Source organism: Eulemur rufifrons, chromosome 7, assembly GCF_041146395.1.
Source record: "Eulemur rufifrons isolate Redbay chromosome 7, OSU_ERuf_1, whole genome shotgun sequence".
NCBI classification, from domain to species: Eukaryota; Metazoa; Chordata; class Mammalia; order Primates; family Lemuridae; genus Eulemur; species Eulemur rufifrons.
In genome coordinates this window covers 205,499,745-205,517,758 of record NC_090989.1, presented here as the reverse complement: position 1 = coordinate 205,517,758, position 18,014 = coordinate 205,499,745, and the positions used below count along the sequence as shown (strand labels likewise).

The 18,014-nt window shown below is 46.6% G+C and overlaps 1 protein-coding gene across 3 annotated transcripts in view; it reads right to left on the bottom strand.

Moving 5' to 3' along the window:
* Positions 1–14,464, bottom strand: part of LOC138388333 (death-associated protein kinase 1) — a 176,877-nt gene extending 162,413 nt beyond the window's left edge. For all 3 annotated transcript variants that reach the window (XM_069476292.1, XM_069476294.1, XM_069476295.1), the window contains exon 1: positions 14,304–14,464. In XM_069476292.1, the coding sequence (XP_069332393.1) occupies positions 14,304–14,365 (62 nt within the window). In that variant the 5' untranslated portion in view covers positions 14,366–14,464. The remainder of the gene's footprint in view (positions 1–14,303) is intronic.
* Between the last annotated feature and the right edge of the window lie 3,550 nt (positions 14,465–18,014).

Here is an 18,014-nt window from a genome sequence, read left to right as displayed (position 1 = left end):
GTTCTCTCTTCCCCTCTCTCTGCACTACCCTGGCTGGCTCCCTGCAGGTGGTTCCTGTTAGGTTTGGCTAACAGGAGGCACTGCTGGGCGGTTGGGGGCAGGAGGAGAAAGGTCGCGTTATTTCTTCCCCAAAGTGGCATGTGCTGATGACCCTCCCCTGTGGCTCCAGCGAAGCCCTGGGCATGGCGTCAGCTCCGCTTCTGTTGCCAGAGGGTGCCTACCTGACATCCCACAACCTAGACCTGGACCATCAGGAGGGTCCGCTCTCCTGCCAGCACCCTGACTGCCATGACTTCCTTTTGCACAGTGCCCTCCAAATCCAGCTCTGTCCTCTCCCAGCCGAGCTGGCTGTGCAGGGGCAGAGCAGCACGTGCAGAGACAACTTGATGTGGCCTAGACCTCGGCTATGGCCTGGATCCCGAGGCCCGGCATGGTGGACGCTACAAAGCTGGCAGAGCTCAGGAGGATCTGGAATCCATGGTGACACAAGAGAAAAATAAGAGTAGTGACGGAGACAGAGTCCCCGCCTGCACACCAAGGAGAGTGGCAGAAGCTGGGAGCATGTTCAGCCGGAGGGTGAACTCCAAGCAGTAAGAGCCATAGTTCATCCACATCCCTTGAGACACAGGGATGCGCCATCTGGGATACCTGGGCAGCCCCACGATTGTCCCATTCTCTCCTTTGTGTTCTTCCTGTGTACTTCCAGCTGAGTATGGGGTGAGAGCAAGGAGCGAGGAGAGGGAACGGGGCTTTTCTGACCACTACAGGGGAGTTGGGGAAGCTGGAGGGACCCACCCGCAGGAAGCCATCATTAGGAGTGGGCAGGACAGGTAGGCAGGATGGACCCTAAGAATGGGGAGATAATGGCAGTTACTGGCCCTGCAGCTCCTATTGGAGCCACGGTTCAAGGGTAAGAGGACTCTGATGGAAGCTGTTACCCACGTGGCTCCCTTTGCTGGTACTTACAGAGCCATAGGGCTGGAAGGGGTCCTCAGAGGTCATCGGTGATCCCTTCTTCAGAATCCCCACCAGGTGGGCACCCGGGGCCCACACTCTGGTCCGACTGCTCACCACCTCCCCTGCAGCCTGCGCTGCTGTTGCAGTTTCCAGTTCTTCCCACTGAGCCAAACTCTACCTCCTCACAGCTCCTCCACTGCCCCCCAATCTGGTGCCACCCAAGTAAGGCTGTCCCCATCCAACAGACCATCCATGCGTGTTTGTGAACCACATGCTGAAATAAAAAGAAAGAAGTGGACTTCTGAGCCAGACAGGCTCGGGTCTGAATCTCAGCTCTGCCACTTAACTCGTTTTGGCAAATTAAATTATTTAATCTCTTTGAGCCTTGGTTTATTCATCAGTAAAACAGAGCAGGGGTTAGCCAATTATGGCACACAGGCTAAATCCAGCCCGCTGCCTGTTTTTATTAGAACACAGCCACACCCATCTGGACACATGTTGTCTGTGGCTGCTTTTCAGCTACAAGGACAGAACTGAGTTGTGGCAACAGAAACCATGTGGCCCACAAAGCTTAAAATATTTATTATCTTTACAGAAAAAGTCTGTCAAGCCCCGAAATAGAGGGGCCAGTCTGAGGAATTAAATGCAGTAATATCTGCAAAAGGGTGTACATGGTACCCGACAGCACAGCTAAGGAAAATGCGTTATTCATGAGATATTGGGGTTCCCTGACTTTTGCCTTCTTTGAGTTTCCTCAAGTCTGTCGGTGTCTCACCCTCCAGAAGCCTATGATGTCCTAGACAGAGGGACCTCAGAGAAAACAGAGGGACCAGAACCTCCCTGATGTGGCTGTTCGACTTCTATGGTACATAGATGGAAGCTGTATTTTCTTTTTAATGGAGTCACAAGTCTATTGGTTCCAGGGACGCTTGTAAATTACCAAAGCTCTCAACTCTTCTGCAAATGGACATTGTCACACCAGGTCGTTCTGCTGCAACCTTTGGGCACTTGTTTTTTCCCTCCAAACCTAATTGCCTGGCTTCATCTTTATCTCTAATAAATGTAATCAAGTTAGGTTTGGTTCATCCTAACAATTAATGTGAACCTCCCATTCATTCATTCAAATCACTCATTCAAATGTTCGCTGAAACCTTTTTGGGGCTAGTTCACGTGCTCAAGGCAACAGCAAAAAGCAAGTCATAGATGTAGATCCCAAGAGCTTCCAGCCAATGGTAAGGAAGAGAATGACACTTTAAAGTAATTATACAAATAGTCATGTAATTACCGTGGTGATAAGCACGGAGAAGGAAAAGTGATTCAACGAGTTAGCTGTCACACCCAGGCCAGTGTCATCTGCATGTCTGACCAGCAGGTTCTCCAGGTCTCACTGTCAGTCCCAGCCCAGACCTCTGGGACAGAGCAGACAGACCATGCGCTCCAGGGACAGTCCACACAAGCCAGAGTGAAACAGCAACTGCCCTAGACCCCACGTTCACACCATCCAGCAGCCTGTCCTCCTCCCTCCACAGTTTTGGACACCCAAGATTGACACCTTCTGTAAGCTCCTTCCACAGGAAGCTCAGGCGCATTTTCCTTGCCCACCGGGTGCAGGCTGCTCCTTGCCTACACCGGCTCCAGCCCCCAAACCCGTCAGTCAAGACTTATCAGACTGATCCTGCAGCCCAGTGGTTCTCAATGGAGGAAGGGGGATTCTGCCCCCCAGCAGATATTTAGCAATGTCTGGAGACAGTTTTGGTTGTCACAATTAGGGGCGGGGGGCTGTTACTGGCATTCTAGTGGGTAGAGGCCACAGATGCTACTAAACATTCTACAGTGCACAGGATACCCCCACGACAGAGAATTATTCAGACCAAGCTGTCGCTAATGCCAAGGTGGAGAACCCCTGATTCAGAGAAAGCAAGGAAGTAAACATGCACTGAACACATCATGTGAGCCAGCACCGTGCCAGAAATTTTAAACTGTTTTAAACCTCCCTTCCAAGACAGTGACCGAGAAACAGTTCACAAAATGAACTGCACCACCGATTTCCAGACATGGCTTAGTTGTTTGGGAGTCTAGCTATTGCCTCCACCACTTCAAACATACTGTGCAAGACTGAGCATCTTTCTGAACCTCGGTTTTGTCTTCTGTGAAATGGGAACCACAGTACCTACCTCCAGCTGTCGGTCTACAGTGGGCTCCTGGTAAGTCTCAGTTTCCTTGTCTCCTTCCTTCATGACTGATGTCTAGTTTCCTCCAGGGAACACAAAAGTAGAGACACACATACACACCCACTCCTATGCCCACCTGCTCACATTTTTATGCCCCCCCCACAAGAATCTGAATGAATGAAGGAATGAATCCTCCAAGTTGGCAGGATCACTCCTTGCCTGAACTCCATGCTTTATGTGACTTCTTATTTAGGCTGTCTGTCATTGTTAGTTGCGTAAAAGTCTGTCTACTTGATTAGAAGTTTATTGAGATAAAGGGCCCTGCCAATACCCCAGCAAGTGCCATGTCATTGAGACATTCAATCAACCAGTGATGCGTGAATAAATGATGGGCAAATATTCTGGTTCTAGTGATAGTTTTGTCTAACAGCCTATTTCTGTTGCCTGTTTATTAATTTAATACTTTCACTCCTTGATATTTTACCTGAACTCAACCTTCTAGACCCAATTTCCAGGCATTTTCCTTTTCAAATTTGTCAGAGTTTAATGTTAATTTTATCATCTAAAGATACCCATCCATGAGCCCAAAGAATAAAGCAGAATCCTTTCAAAGCTCTTGTTCAGCAGCCATGTTTCTAGAACAAACTGGACCCCACTGCAGGGCAACGAGGACGGGCACTCAAACGTGTAAGTGGGCATTTACCACCACAGCTGCCAGGGCCTCGCTGTTAAGTAAACCCTAACAATTCAGCCTTTCAGCCACCAACCTAATAGGCTTTTCTTGGCACGGGCAGTTCTGGCTTGGCAAAGCGCTCGTTTTCACATCTCAAATGAGTACGTGTCAGAAATGAATGGAGCCTCAGGATCTGCTGTACGCCTTACGTTCTGCATCAAGCTTGTCCTGGTCAGGAACTCAGGTGCCCACACCCAGCTCAGAATCCTTTCTCCATGAAGATCCATAACAAAAATCAATTATTTGTTTCCCTGATCCAATTCCCCGTGTCCTGCTGGGCCGCTTAAGCCTGTTTATAATTTAAAAAGCAAGCTACAAAAATGAAATCTACCTTTCAGGAACTGAAGCACACCGTACTGAAACATGAATTTACGTGCTGACATAGTCCCAGGTTCCCAATAATGCCAGGATGACGATCACTCAGAGCATTTCCCAGCAGCTTCCTACCGCAGCTAACTGCTTCTGGCTGCAGTGCAGCTGTTAGTCTTTGCTTCCCTGAATGCATCTCTTCCCGTCCTGATAGAGCCTCCCCAACGTGAGGCTCCTCCCGCCTCTTCCCAGGGAGCCCAGGTGGACTGGGAAAGGGGGTCCCTTTAAGCTCTGCCTCCAGCAGCCCGTTTGAAATGCACAGCTCGACCCAAGGTTAATATGTGTCTCAGGAACCCTAAGAAGCACCTTAACAGCACACGATCAGCAGCCTCACTGAGGGGCCCAGCACAGAAACTGGGTTCCGCGGGAAAGGGGCAGGTACACCCAGAAAAATGGAGCAAACATGGCGGCATGAGCCCAGCCGGCAGGCTGAGCCAAAGAGGGAGAGAGAGGAAGAGGAAAAGAAGAAGAGGGGGAGGAAGATGAAACTGAGAAGTGAGGCCTCACCCCTACCTTGCCCCCAGGAGGCCAGGCTGGAACCTGGGCAGGTAACGAGGAATGAATGGAGAAGAGGCTGGAGCCAGGAACGGCAATGCAGAAGCATGTTACACAGCCTCTCTGCCCCCTCTCACTCTCACTCTCTCTGCATTATTAAACAGCCACCCCTCAAGCACTTACCGTGTGCCTCGTACTGTGCCAAGTGCATCACACATACCCCCTCACAACAACCTTCTGAAGCAGGGATGATGATTAAACCCATTGTACAGATAAGAAAAACTGAGTCTCACTGACTTCTCACAGAAGTCAAATGACTTTCCCAAGATAACAGCTAGAGTGTTGTGGAGACAGGGAATTGGGTCCAAAACCCTGAACCACTATTCTAATTTCTAGATATGTTCTTCTGTAGGTCAAATAAACAAGGCCTACTGTGTGCTCAGCTTAATCCTAACCAAAATAAGAGACACAAAAAGCCATGTTCTCTACACTCAGAAAACTCGTAATCCATAGAGGGCGCTAAGAATCGCAAGCACAAGTGGGTCATAAGAGAATTCAAAGTGGCCAGGTATCTAATCCAAATTGTTAGGGACACAGGGCATCAGGGTACCCACGGACACGCTCTGGAGAGGCTGCAGGTTGGAACTGGCCAGGTCATTTCGTATTTGTATTTGCTTCTTATTCTCCAGATTTCTCTCTAATGTAGATAATATTTTTAAATTATCTGCATTCAAGAGAATGTTGCTTCTCAAAATGAGGCCTACAAAAGAATGGTCTTTATTAATTACTAATGTGCTTAAAACAGGATCTACTCATTCAATGCCTGAATCACATTTAACAAAACCAAGAGACTTCAGGCTTCCCCAGGGCCAGCAGGCTTACGTTGCCCTGTCCACTGCTCTATTTGCCGAGCATTCTTATCTCTTTCAGCCAAAGGAGGGGTGGGGAGGAAAGCACAGATTGATAAAATTTCATCCTGGAAAATATTCCACTTGTGCTAATTCACTTCCTCTCCCAAACAATTGAATCAGACGCCTGCAGCTCCACATGACGAAGCTTGGAGTAAACCCTCATGATTCTAAATGGGAGAACTGCAAAGATCTTCCATCTAGTCCATCTGCAGTGACGTGAGTGACAAAAAGGGCAGGAGTGGCTTCAATCAGCCGGGCCTGGCCATGGGCAGGTGGTGCCGCTGCATTTATGGGTGACAGGAGCGGAACCAAATGCTTCGGCAGGGAAGGAAATGAGATCAGCGAAACCGTGATTATCTGAAGCCAGAGGAGCTCCTGAGAACGAACTCGATGGAAGGTTCTGGCATTACTAACAGCAGTTCAACGCTGATTGGAGAGACTCTGAGTGGCAAAGCCAACATTTAGAAAGACAACTTTCTACATTCCCATCCCAGGTGTACAGCAGAATCTCCTGACGAGCTCTGCTTTCGATTATACTGATTTATAGACCAATAAAATATTATTTTTAAGGTAGCATATAACCTTTTAGTGCTTTTTGCCTTCCCAAATTCCTAAGGACAGCTTTTCTGTATCATGTGCAATTCAGCATCTCCGACATCAGCAGTTACCTGCTAAAAGTCTGTTCTCTACGGGATGCATATACCCGGTGTGCCCATAGCTGTGTTTTTGTAAAGCCAAACAGCTTGTAACTCCCAGCCTATGAAATATCATGCTCAAAAGGTTGCAGCCTTTCATCACTTCTCCAGAGACATGCATTTCCCATAAACCACAGATGGCAACAAAAATCAGGCTTCACACAGAGGAGGCAAAAGTATTTAGAAAATCTTCTCAAAGGAGGTTAGAAACATCGGAACTGAATCGACACTAAATACTGCCCTCTTCTCCCCATTTGTCCCATCATACTCCTCCGCCACTTCTTTTCTCACATTACCTAGATCGTACCTACCCTCCCGCAGATGTAGCCTGGCCCTAGACAGACGCATGAGGTGCCAGGCAGACACAGAGACAGGCAGCTCAGAGGAAAATCCAATCCTTTCACGAGGCATTGACGGCTTTCTGCACATTTTGTTTTCAACTGGAAAATTCTACACTGTGGGCTGTGTGTTAGGGATTGGAGTAAGTAAGGTCTCAAAAATTCTGACAATCTTTTTAAACTAAAAAGAAAAAATTTACCTGGTTTCACAAGTAGAAAGCCATGAACTGTAGACAGAACTATTTAACAACAGGAATTAATTCATTCTTGTAGGTGAAAACTTATAATATCAACCCTAGTTAAAATATTTACAAGCCAGCCCCATTCATCACATATATCTCAATAAGAGTAATCAGGCAGTTTTGACAGAAAATAAAATGTGTCCCAAAAGAAAGTCTATACTCAGAGCCAAATTTCCTAGCCAAAAACCATCAGGCTTATGAATATAAGCGCCGTCAGTGTAAACTTCTCGCACACCAGAGATCAGCAGTTTACAAGCATTCATTTGCTCAAACATTATGTTCTTCGTCCAAAGTTGAATGTGTTTAAAAGGAAAAAAATATCAACAGCTTTCTCCCAACCTCCTTCCCCTCCACACATCTCTGATACATATTCAGAAATGTCACAGGTAGGACATAAGAGAAAGGCCCTGTGATCATCTCTCAGAAATAAGCATTACGCTTGAGTGACCACAGTGTGATCGGTAAGCCACACCAGCTCCCAACGTCACCTAAACAAGACCAAAGAGATAAACATGCGTCACTATGGATCACACTTGTCAGGTATCTCCAGAGATTAGTTACTATCACGTGGCTGTTTTGTTTTGCTTTGGACTGGGATTAAAAATAAGATACAGACTATTTTAGGTTTTAGACTTTTTCTCAGTAAAAAATACATCTAGCACATTAAATCTAGAGTTGAGATGCAACCACACTTTTTATTTTACCTAAGAAAGATTTACTAGTTAGAGAAAGTTAATTTAAACCCATCTTAGTTAGATGATGTAGAAAATTCAAATGCCAACTTTTTTTTTTATTCCACTGTCTCCAAACTGCACATTTGAAGCAATTCATTTAGAATGTTAACAAAGTCATACATTGGATTTATTATAAATAATGGTACTGCCATATAATCTCCTTCAAGGGCAAGGGATAATGCATTCTGTTTTGATACCTTATTCCAACAAACCAGAGTAAAACAATTAAATATTACCTTCCACATAAAGTCTCAAACAATCACACACCAATTCTAAGCTATTAATAGCTGGACCAGTGCCGCTTAATGAAAACAGAAACTATGGTCATTGAAGGGGTAGGCCCACAGGGCAAAGACCAGACTCTTACATATTACATTATTCAAAAGTTAAATAATAATGAAAGTGTTTGGTGAGTTTTCTAAAAAGCTAAACTATTAACTTTGGGACTTGGGCAAAACCGTGCCACAGATTATCACCATTCATAGCTGCAAGGTACAAGCAACTTGGAAAAAGAAAGTAGGTTCCAGTGTGTGGCTACGACCTGCGAGAGTTCTAAGCTCAAAGGGCAGACCCTGCCACCTTTGGTTGGGCTTCAAATGAAAACCGTCCATGAAGTGGTTGCTCTTTATTCCTAACCATCCTCTCCAATGCAGATGCTAAAATGGATTGGCACTGAATCCCACATTACCTCTCTTAAATACCAACTTCATTTGGCTTTCAAAAAAGGAACATTGACAAATTATAGGTAGTGTAGATATCGGAAAAGGGCTGGCCCAGGGTACTGGGCCCATCTCCTGCCAACTACTAACCCACTGCTTTGAGAACACCATTTGACCTGTCTACACACCAAGTGGATAAAATGACGAGGGAAGACACACTGGTCACTCAGGCTTCTTCCAGGTCCCTGCAGTCTCTGGGCTGCCCTTCACTGAAGGAAGCCACTCCCCTCCTGTCCATAGGTGGCTTCCTTTATCTCATGATCAGAAATAACTTTCTGCTAAAATCATGTTTCATTTCCTTTGTACAAGATGGTTGGTTAGGTTAGGTACACATAGCAGTTGGCTGGAATTAAGGATGCAAGCTCCTAACACATTTCCCTGCTGACTCAGGCAACATAACCTTGACCTTTTTGCTCCCACAGCTTAGAACCTGTCCCCCCACACACTCCCCACACCATCTCAGCAGGTAACCAACAGCAAGCACTTGTGCCTCTCCACTCACTGACCCTCTCCCCTGCCCACCTGGAAGGCACTGGACTGTGCCTTCAAGGAGTTACAACTTTGCTGGAAGAAAAGAGGACAAACTGAAAGAGACAGCGTTTCCTCTCCTGATGGAATACCTGTATATAACCACAGTCGGCCCTTTGTACACTCCTGGGTTCTACATCCATGGATTCAACCAACCTTGGATTGGAAGTGTTCAGAAAAAAGAAAAAACTGCCATCTGTACTGAACATGCAAAGAGTTTTTTTTCTTGTCATTTTTTCTAAAACAAAATACAGTGTAACAACTATTTACATAGGCATTTACATGGCATTAGTTATTATAAGTAATCTAGAGATGATTTAAAGAGAGGATGTGCATAGGTTATACGCAAATACTACCCCATTGCATATAAGGGACTTACTTGAGCATCCATGGATTTTGGTGCCCTCAGAGGTCCTGGAACCTATCCCCCACAGATACCAGGGGATGACTGTACTAGAATGAATGTGAACACCCACCTGTAAGTTTACTGTGTGTCTTTCAGGGCTCTGCAGGGGCATGCCAATGTTATGGGGCCTTTAGGTTCCTAAATGGCCAGATGAGACACAAGCCTACAGTACAAGGGCATGGGGGACCAAGAATTTGGCTTCCCCATCAATAAGCACCTCTACCCACTCCGTCCCTGGCCCCCTTGAACCCAAATGATGCCTGCCCGGGTCGTCCAGCAGCACACTCCCAGCAGTGCCAGCAAGCACATGTTCAATCAAACTGCCACTCACTAACAGCATCCTGCCCTCCCTTCACATCCGGGAAGACTATTACTAGACCTTCCTAAATTGCACAGGTTTTTAACATCACTAACCGTTGCTTCTAATATATGTTCTTTGAACTTTATCTCTCTTAAAACTTTATAGCCTTTCCTATCAGAGGAAACATCTGACAGCATTTTGAGTTAAAATGCAAAGAGAAAAAAAATCACACTCAACACAGTCCTACAAGGATGTAGGAACCACTAGTGGCCTGTGGTTCCCATTTCCAAAGAAAAAACACACCAAAATGTCTCTCCCCTTTTCCTAGCACACAAGATTGTCACTATTCTTAGGACAAACTCTGACTATCCACAGGAAACCAGCTGAAAGATGTACTTGGACTGTCAAGGCTTGTGACAACTTCCTACTTCAATTAAAATGCCTATGGATTTTATGTCAAAAGGGGAGTGTTTTAAGTATGAATTACTAGCTTCCAACAACCATCCAAACCAATGCAAAATATTTAATGCTCCACTTCACTTGTTTTGTTTAAAGCTGATCTTGTGCCTGGAAAGTTAGGCTGCTGTGCTCATTACTGTTCAGCCACACAGAATGCAAAATCAAAAGCATTTTTTATTCTGATGAGCTGTAGCCATTATATCCTACGTGTTCATCTCCATCATAACCATAATTTGTTGAGGGCCAAATATATATATATATTTTTGAGGTAATTCACATATATTGATCTATTCAGTCAATCAGAATGCATTTACTGAGCACCTACTAAGTGTCATGCATCTAATTAGGCATTAGAAATAAAAAATATTGAGCAAGTCCAAGGTTGTGGCCCCACTGGGAAAGCAGATAATCAAATAAGCAATTACTATGCAATGTGGTAATGCTGTGATGGGGAAAACAGATTATAAAAAATAATATATTAGGCAGTGATTATATGTCAGATCTTTAGAGCCATTGTCTCTAATTCTCACAACACCTTACAAGGGTAGGTGTCTCCCCACTTCCCAAATGGGTGTACTGAGGTTATTCCACAGTACACACTGCCTCTCCAAAAACATCAGCATCTGCATCACCACTGCACCTGAAATCCCCATTCTGGCCTCAATATCGCAACTGCCAACCTGCATCAGCTCATTCCGGCACCGATCCCGATACTCACACCGATACTGATACTCCGATATTCTGTAATACAACACATTGCACACTTTCAGGAGAAAGGGCCACAACAACACTGAACCACTGGGCACACCCTGAAGGAATTTACAGGCTAGCCACAGGAGCAATATGAGACTAGTAATAATACAAAACGGGATGGAACATGTCACTGCGCAGTCTATGGTCATGGACAGAGTGTCCCAGACAAGTCATGTGGCTCCTCAGAGGGAGAAATCATTGTGGAAGGATGTATTAAGGAAGTGGGACTTGGGCCTTAAGATCACGTAAGGTCAGATAGTGGAACAGGAACGAAGGCCAGTCCCTCAGGAAAGCAATCTACAGAGAGGTGCCCAGGAGGCTCGAAGGTTAGGTTGAACGACGGCCAAGGGTGTAACTGGAGCCCGACGGTGGGGCAAGCCAGCCTGCAGCTGCCCACGGTGCCAGCTGATAAGAGATGCTAGGGCATCCTGGGGCATTAAAACAACCCAGTGTCACAGCAGGCAGAGAGAACTGCATCTATAAGAACTCCTCTCAGAGACTCCTACATGAGATAGAAGGAGTTCTTTGTTCAGCCTCCCGGGACAGAGGGTGAGACCCTAAAGGGCTTCCTGGAGCCAAAACCAAAGGTCACCAAATAGTCTTCTAAAGTCTTCCCTTTACTGCAGGGACTTGCTTCTGCCTGGAGGGTGTGCCAGCTCAAGGCCAGAGCCACATTATTCGGAACCATGGTGGAGGCCGAGTGGGTCAGCCACGGGTCTCCCGTGACCCTTTTCCCACAGGGCTTCCCCTCCCAAAGTTGGAGACAGATCCTCAAAGAATACTGCGTTGCAGGCCAAGTTATTAGCCTGTCTGGAATACCCACATGTCTTGGCCAGTCCTATGGCTACTACCTGTATTTGTTTAACTCTTCACTGCTGATAAAATACTTTTACAAGTTAGATTACTTGATTCTCACTACAGCCATGAAATAAGCACAAGGACTATATTTTATAGATGAAGGTCCTGAGAGTGGGAGTGGGTACGTGGCCTGTTCCACGCTGGAACGCTCGCAGGCTGCACAGCGGGTTTGGGATCAGGGTATCTGTCCCGTGGCCCATCTGCCCTGCCACTGCCGCAACGATCATAACACTTTATAAGCTTCTTGGCAGTTGACAGAGAATTTTTACAGAAGTCTTGGGCCGTGTACACAGACAGATAGACATACACACACACATTCCTACATACATACGCTCTTAGTTTTCCTAAAAGTAAAATAATATTAGTGGTAATACTGTATTATACTTCTTTAAAAACCCATCTTCCCTCCTCTAACTATGGACTAGTCATCTAAACAATAGCTACTCACTGCATTTATAAGGTCTGTGAGTAGCTATTGGTTAGATGATGGCTAAAGATATGCAGGTAAAGTCTTAAATCCTAGATTTTGGTCTGCTTATAATTCACTGCTTAAACCTTATAACCAGCTGCTTAGAATGACCTTGTGCCAAATATCTGCCCATTTCCATTTTCTGCCTCTAAACCCCTGCCTCCACTCCTCTCTCCCCTCAGTGACACGTCACTTCATACAAGCAGCAACTTTCCTACAGGTCCATCTTGCGTTAGGACTTGTTTTCCAAAAGTGACCATACCCAAGGAAGACATAACAAACCACAAGACTTGAAAAACTTTCCCCAAAAATCAATCACTCACTCTTTTGTTTTTGCAAAAACAATAGCAGCTATGCAAGATAGATACGTATGAACATTTATTTTTAAAGAATTCCCGACTCCCAGTTTTTCAGAGCACTTCTTTCAAATTCCTAGGTCGCATAAATTATTTAGTAAGTAATTTGTCAATTAGTCTTGCAGAGTGGGGAGAAAGTTATACAAAGAAATATGTACACAGAGCCAAAATCAAAGCGAAATGCTAGTGATAAATGAACAAACCACCTCCCTAATCATCACGCCCACGACATAAAGATCACAAACTCCCATTGCCAGCCACCGGGAGGCCTCATTTTTTTTTCTTCTTTCTCATAACACATAATTCTACCAAAAGACTGTAATGAAAATAAGGTCAATAGACTTTATCTATAAAAGAATCATCTCACCTAATTTTAACCATCTCTCTTTATAACAAAATGTACATAATCAGGCCACACTACACAAATGAAATTAAAATTTATTTTTTCATCTTTTATTCCCTAGTCCCAAAGGAAAATTCCATATACCACTCGCCTTGCTAAAAACCACAGGAAAAAGTGATTTAATTCCAGTTAAACCAGGTATTTCAGCCACACACTCTCAAACCTTAATCTTAAACATATCCATGAAATGTGATTTTTCAAGAGCTTTCCTTCTTACTCACTCACTAAATCTTCAATATATAGGAAACCCCTGCTACAAGCACTGGCTCCCTTTAATGTTTTTAGTCAATATTAAACATATAAAGAAAGATTCTGTTATAGTAACTTTTTAAAAATTGCTTTTATTCTGCACTATTATCTCAATTCTTTAAAAATTTTAGTTAAGCTTGGATTTCATAATTCTCATTAGGTAATCTAGGGTGTGGGTGTTTTTAAATTTCCTTCTCATAGAGAAAAAGGAAGCTTTGTATCAGGACATCAGGTGTGTATGGAAAAATACATATTCAAATACACATATAAGCACATATTTTGATTGTTTAAGGATCCTTTCGCCTATTTCACTCACAATGCAAATACGCCACAGTCAAATTCCACCAACTGAATTTTCAATTTAAGTGTGAAAAATGGGTTTTCTGCTAAAGTAGACTGGAGCTCAACACACCCTTGTGGAATACCCAGTCAAAGGAAACAGCAATCAGCCCTACATGCCCCCCAAAGAAATCATTCTTTGTTCACCTAGAAATTGAAATGTTTTATGCTAAGAATCACAGCTGCTACAGCAAGGGAAGTATGCTCTGAATCCAGATAGCCATATTAGACTCTCATTGATTTGTTAAAAATTTAACATTGTAAATGAAACCAAAGCAACCACCACCACCAACAGGGTAATTAAATTCCTGGACGGAAGAAGTTTCAAAATCCAAGCCCAACATCAACATCTGGCAAGTCTCCATTGGTGACCCCCCAACACTTGATCATGTTACACTGAAAATTCAGAAAGAGGGAAAGTTTCAAAATTTTTTAAAGCTCATTAATTAGTTTGTATTCTGTCTAAATCACACATAAGAGCTAACTCCAGTTGCAATTATAATCTTAGCTTTAGTCTCATTGTCTCGAAGGGCAAAGGCTGACAAGAGTTAGTGCAGACAATTAAATCTCTTCTTGATCAATATACTGTGCCTCATAAACTAGCAACCAGCGGCTGTCTCTTCTCCAACCCCAGACTCTAGGATCAGGCCATTTATGTCTGGTCCTGGCCCTGGCTGGGTTAGTAACTCTTTTCTCTACAATATGCGCATCTCCAGTAAGGGCGAGGGAGAAGCCTGATGCATTTGTTTACCACCCTCTGCCCCCAACGTTTTGCATTCCCACAACCCAGCGGCGAGCGCTTCCGGCACCCCCTTTACCTGCCAAGTTCCTCGCCGGTGTCGTAGTAATCATCCACGTTTTCCTGCCTGAACACGGTCATGATAAACTGTCACGCCTCACCAAAGCCCAGCGCACTTCAGCTCCGCTTCCCAAACCATCACCACCGCTCCTGCGCCTCGGTGGGACCCTCATGCATCAGTCTCCAGTTCTTTAAAAAAAAAAAAGACAATAATAAAAGGACGCCCCAAAAAGGAAGTGGACCGCCCCAGGGCTAAGATTCGTGCTGGAGACCAGGTCTCCGGAGTTGCCCCTCCCCGCGGGGTGTAGAGGAGCACCCTTTGTTAAACGCGCGCCAGGGACGCCCCCAGCCCCGTTGCACCCGCGCGCGTGTGGGGCGCCGGGGACCACCGCACCCCAAGGTCCGCGCTTCGGAGAGTAGAGCGGTCTGCACGGATCAGAACCGGCTCCGGAAGTGACTGGCCTCCCCGCCTCCCCTTTCTCTGCACACACGCCCACCCAGCTCCCCACCTCCAGGGGCGCCGCAGAAAAATGAAGCCCTCGCCCCGGCGGAACGCGCCGCGCTAGAAGCATCTCTCTCCAGCCTGCGGCCGCGGTGCCACCCCCGCGCCGCCTCTCGGCTCCTGCGCCTCTCCGGCCACCCTCTCCCCTTCCCCGAGCAAGGCAGTCCCCAGAGGCACATTCCTGGCGACTCCCTCTCCGTTACCCGGCCGACCCGGCGTGCAGCCGCCCGGGGGAGCAAGGGAGGGAAGGGAGCAGCCGACAGAGGCGCGGCCGCCAGCTCAGGGTCCCCGCGCCCCTACACAAAGCGCCTGGCCCGCGCCACCTGTTCCAACCTGGCCCGCGGGGCTGGGGACGCCTCCAGGCTGCGATCACACTTCTCCCCGCAGCTAAGTTTCCCTCCGATCGGCCTTCCCCGGTGCGCGAGGCGCTGCCCGGGCAAACCCAGCCGCGCGGCAGCCGCGAAGGCAAAACCTGGCGGCGGGGCCCCAGGATGAGAGGGACCGGGGAGCCGCGCGTGCCACTCACCCGGGCGCCCGGGAGCTCCCCGGGTCCCTCCAGAGCGCTGTCGGAGGCCGACCATAGGCGCCAGCGCCGGGGACGAGCGGGACAGCGGCGTGGGCACAGCTAGGGACGGAGTGGGGGGCGCGATCCCACGCAGACGCCCGGGCGCAGGCTCCAGACCGCAGCCGCGAGGGTCGCCGTGCCCCCTCGGCGGCGGGAACAATGTCCTCGGCGTTGGCTCCGCCGGGCTCTCCCGCTCCGGCTTCCGAGCAGCCTCTTGGCTCCTCGCCGCCTTCCGGGCGGAGGGCGGCCGACGGGCGGCCAATGGGGACCCCGCGAGCGGGCTGACGGCGCGGCCCACCCACCTCCGAGCTGCCCGGCCCGGGCGGCGCTGCGGGTTCTGCGCGGCGCTCGCTGCTCCTCCCCGCTCCGCGCTCTGGGCTCGCGGGCGCGCTCTGCCGCGCACATCCCGCACACACCCACTCGCCCCACACCCACGCCGGCAGGGGAGCGAGCGCGGCCGCCCGGAACACCGGCGCCCCACCTGTGACACGTCGCTGAGCTGCCTGCCCTCCTCAGCCAGGTTCTAGAGAAACGCGGTTTCTTCGTCCCGCAAGTGTGTCTTGGGAGCCCAGCGTGTGCTGGGCGAGGTGCTTGCCACGGGAAAATCACATAGAACAAAACAAATCCCTGCCCTCGGGAAACCTACATTCTGGTGGAAAAGATAGCTAATAAATAAGGTCATTTTAGAAGACAAGTTAATGGGCTAGAGACCAGCAGGAAGGGAGCGGGCCTCATCAGACTGGGTTCCTCTCCAGGACTGGTGGTTTAAGCTGGGGTCTGAAGGTGAGAGGCTATGCAACCCCAGATGAAAGGGTTGAGGTCTCAGAAGCCCAAGGAAGCAACAGAAACGAAGAGATTATTTATGCTCTCCAGTACCCCATGGGCTATTGATGAGTTGAAATGCAGCTAATCCCAAATGAGTTGTGCCCTAAGTGCAAAATACCCATCAGATTCCATGACTTAGTTTGGAAATGAGAATGAAAAATATCTCATGAATATTTTTATATTAGTTGTATGTTCAAATAATGGTATTTTGGATACATTGGGTTTGTGGACGGAAAAATCCAGACTCTGAAATATTTGAAAGAAGTTTATTCTGAGCCAAATTTGAGGACCATGACCCGGAGCCACGCCCAAGAGGTCCTGAGCAAGTGGACTCGCTGTGGCTGGGTTACATTTTGGTTTTATACATTTCAGGGAGACAGGAGTTACAGGTAAAGTCATAAATCAATACGTGGGAATCACACATTGGTTTGGCCCGAAAAGGTGGGACATCTCAAGGGAGGGGGATGCTTACAGGTTATAGGTGGGTTTGAAGATTCTTTGGCTGACAATTGGCTGAGAGAGTTAGGCTTTATCTAAAAGACCAGAAAGGAAAGGCTTAATTTAAGATAAAGGTGCAAGCACTCTAAGAGGTCCAGACAGGAGAATCTCTCAAGTTAAGATAAGGACCTGCTAGGATGCTTGAGTTAAGATGGGAGCTTTCTATCTTTTAGGTGATGTATACCGGAATTAGGTTGGGAAGAAAACCACACTATATTTGGTTAACAAAAACCTGCTTAGTGGGATTTTACCATTTGTGAGCCTGACTCATCTGGCCTCCTTAGGAAGGAATTTGAGCAAAAGGAAAAAATCAGAGTTCAGGCCTCAGGTTAAATAAAATATATTATTACAATTATTTTCATCTATTTCTTTTTACTTTTTAAAATGTGGCTGGCAACCAGAACATAGGACAGTTTCTATGTGGCTTGCCCTTTGGATACGCAAACTCCCGATCTACCGAGACCTCGTACCCATTTTCTCTACTCACTCCATGCTTCCACCACACCTTTGGATGGGGATGAGAAAGGATGATTCCCCACAGGAACTGCTGGGGAACCCAAATGGAGACAAGCTCCTAAAGGGAAATGTACCTTTCTGCCTAGAGTTACAAAAACTGATATGTGAACGTGCTGAGATTTCAGACCCACACCATTGTTCACAGCCCCAGGTTTTCTAAACTAGGATGGTTCAGACTCTCTCTGGTTCAATAGACATTTTCAACTGTGGAGACGTTGGCCTTTTGAAAACAAAACAAAACAAAAGAATGAAGAATGTGCCTCAGGCCTTATGTCAGATCCTAGTCTTAAAGAATATTTCATTTGCTGGCCTGGAGGAAGGGCACACAACAATGACAGTGGAATCAGAGGAAGTCTCCAAATTGGGAGGTGGTAACCCACTCGCTGGGTTTGAGAATTATTAATAATACAAAAGGATCTTGAGAGGTGAGAAATACAGTCGAAAATAACAACAACAAAAAAGTGATGCATCCAGGGAAAAATGCAAATGAATAAATCTGGGGAAAAAAATTAAAAACGCAGATGTTTGAGAGAAACTTATAAGTTGCTTACGGATGACTGCTTTATGGGTAATATTTTTTTCTGCAAAATAAATATGTGTTTTCCGAGGCAATTAAAAGAATTGAATCTGTTTGGCAGCTAGTATGTCTTACCTACCCTATTAGTGCTGATCACAGAAGATTTTCTGGGGTAGTGAAAACGAGCATGGAATTTGGAGTCACAAAATCGAATCTAATATTGGTGGAACCATTTAACAGCTGAATGACCTTGGATGAGTCACTGACCTCCAAGCTTTATGTCTGCACAAATTTAGGCAAGCATTTT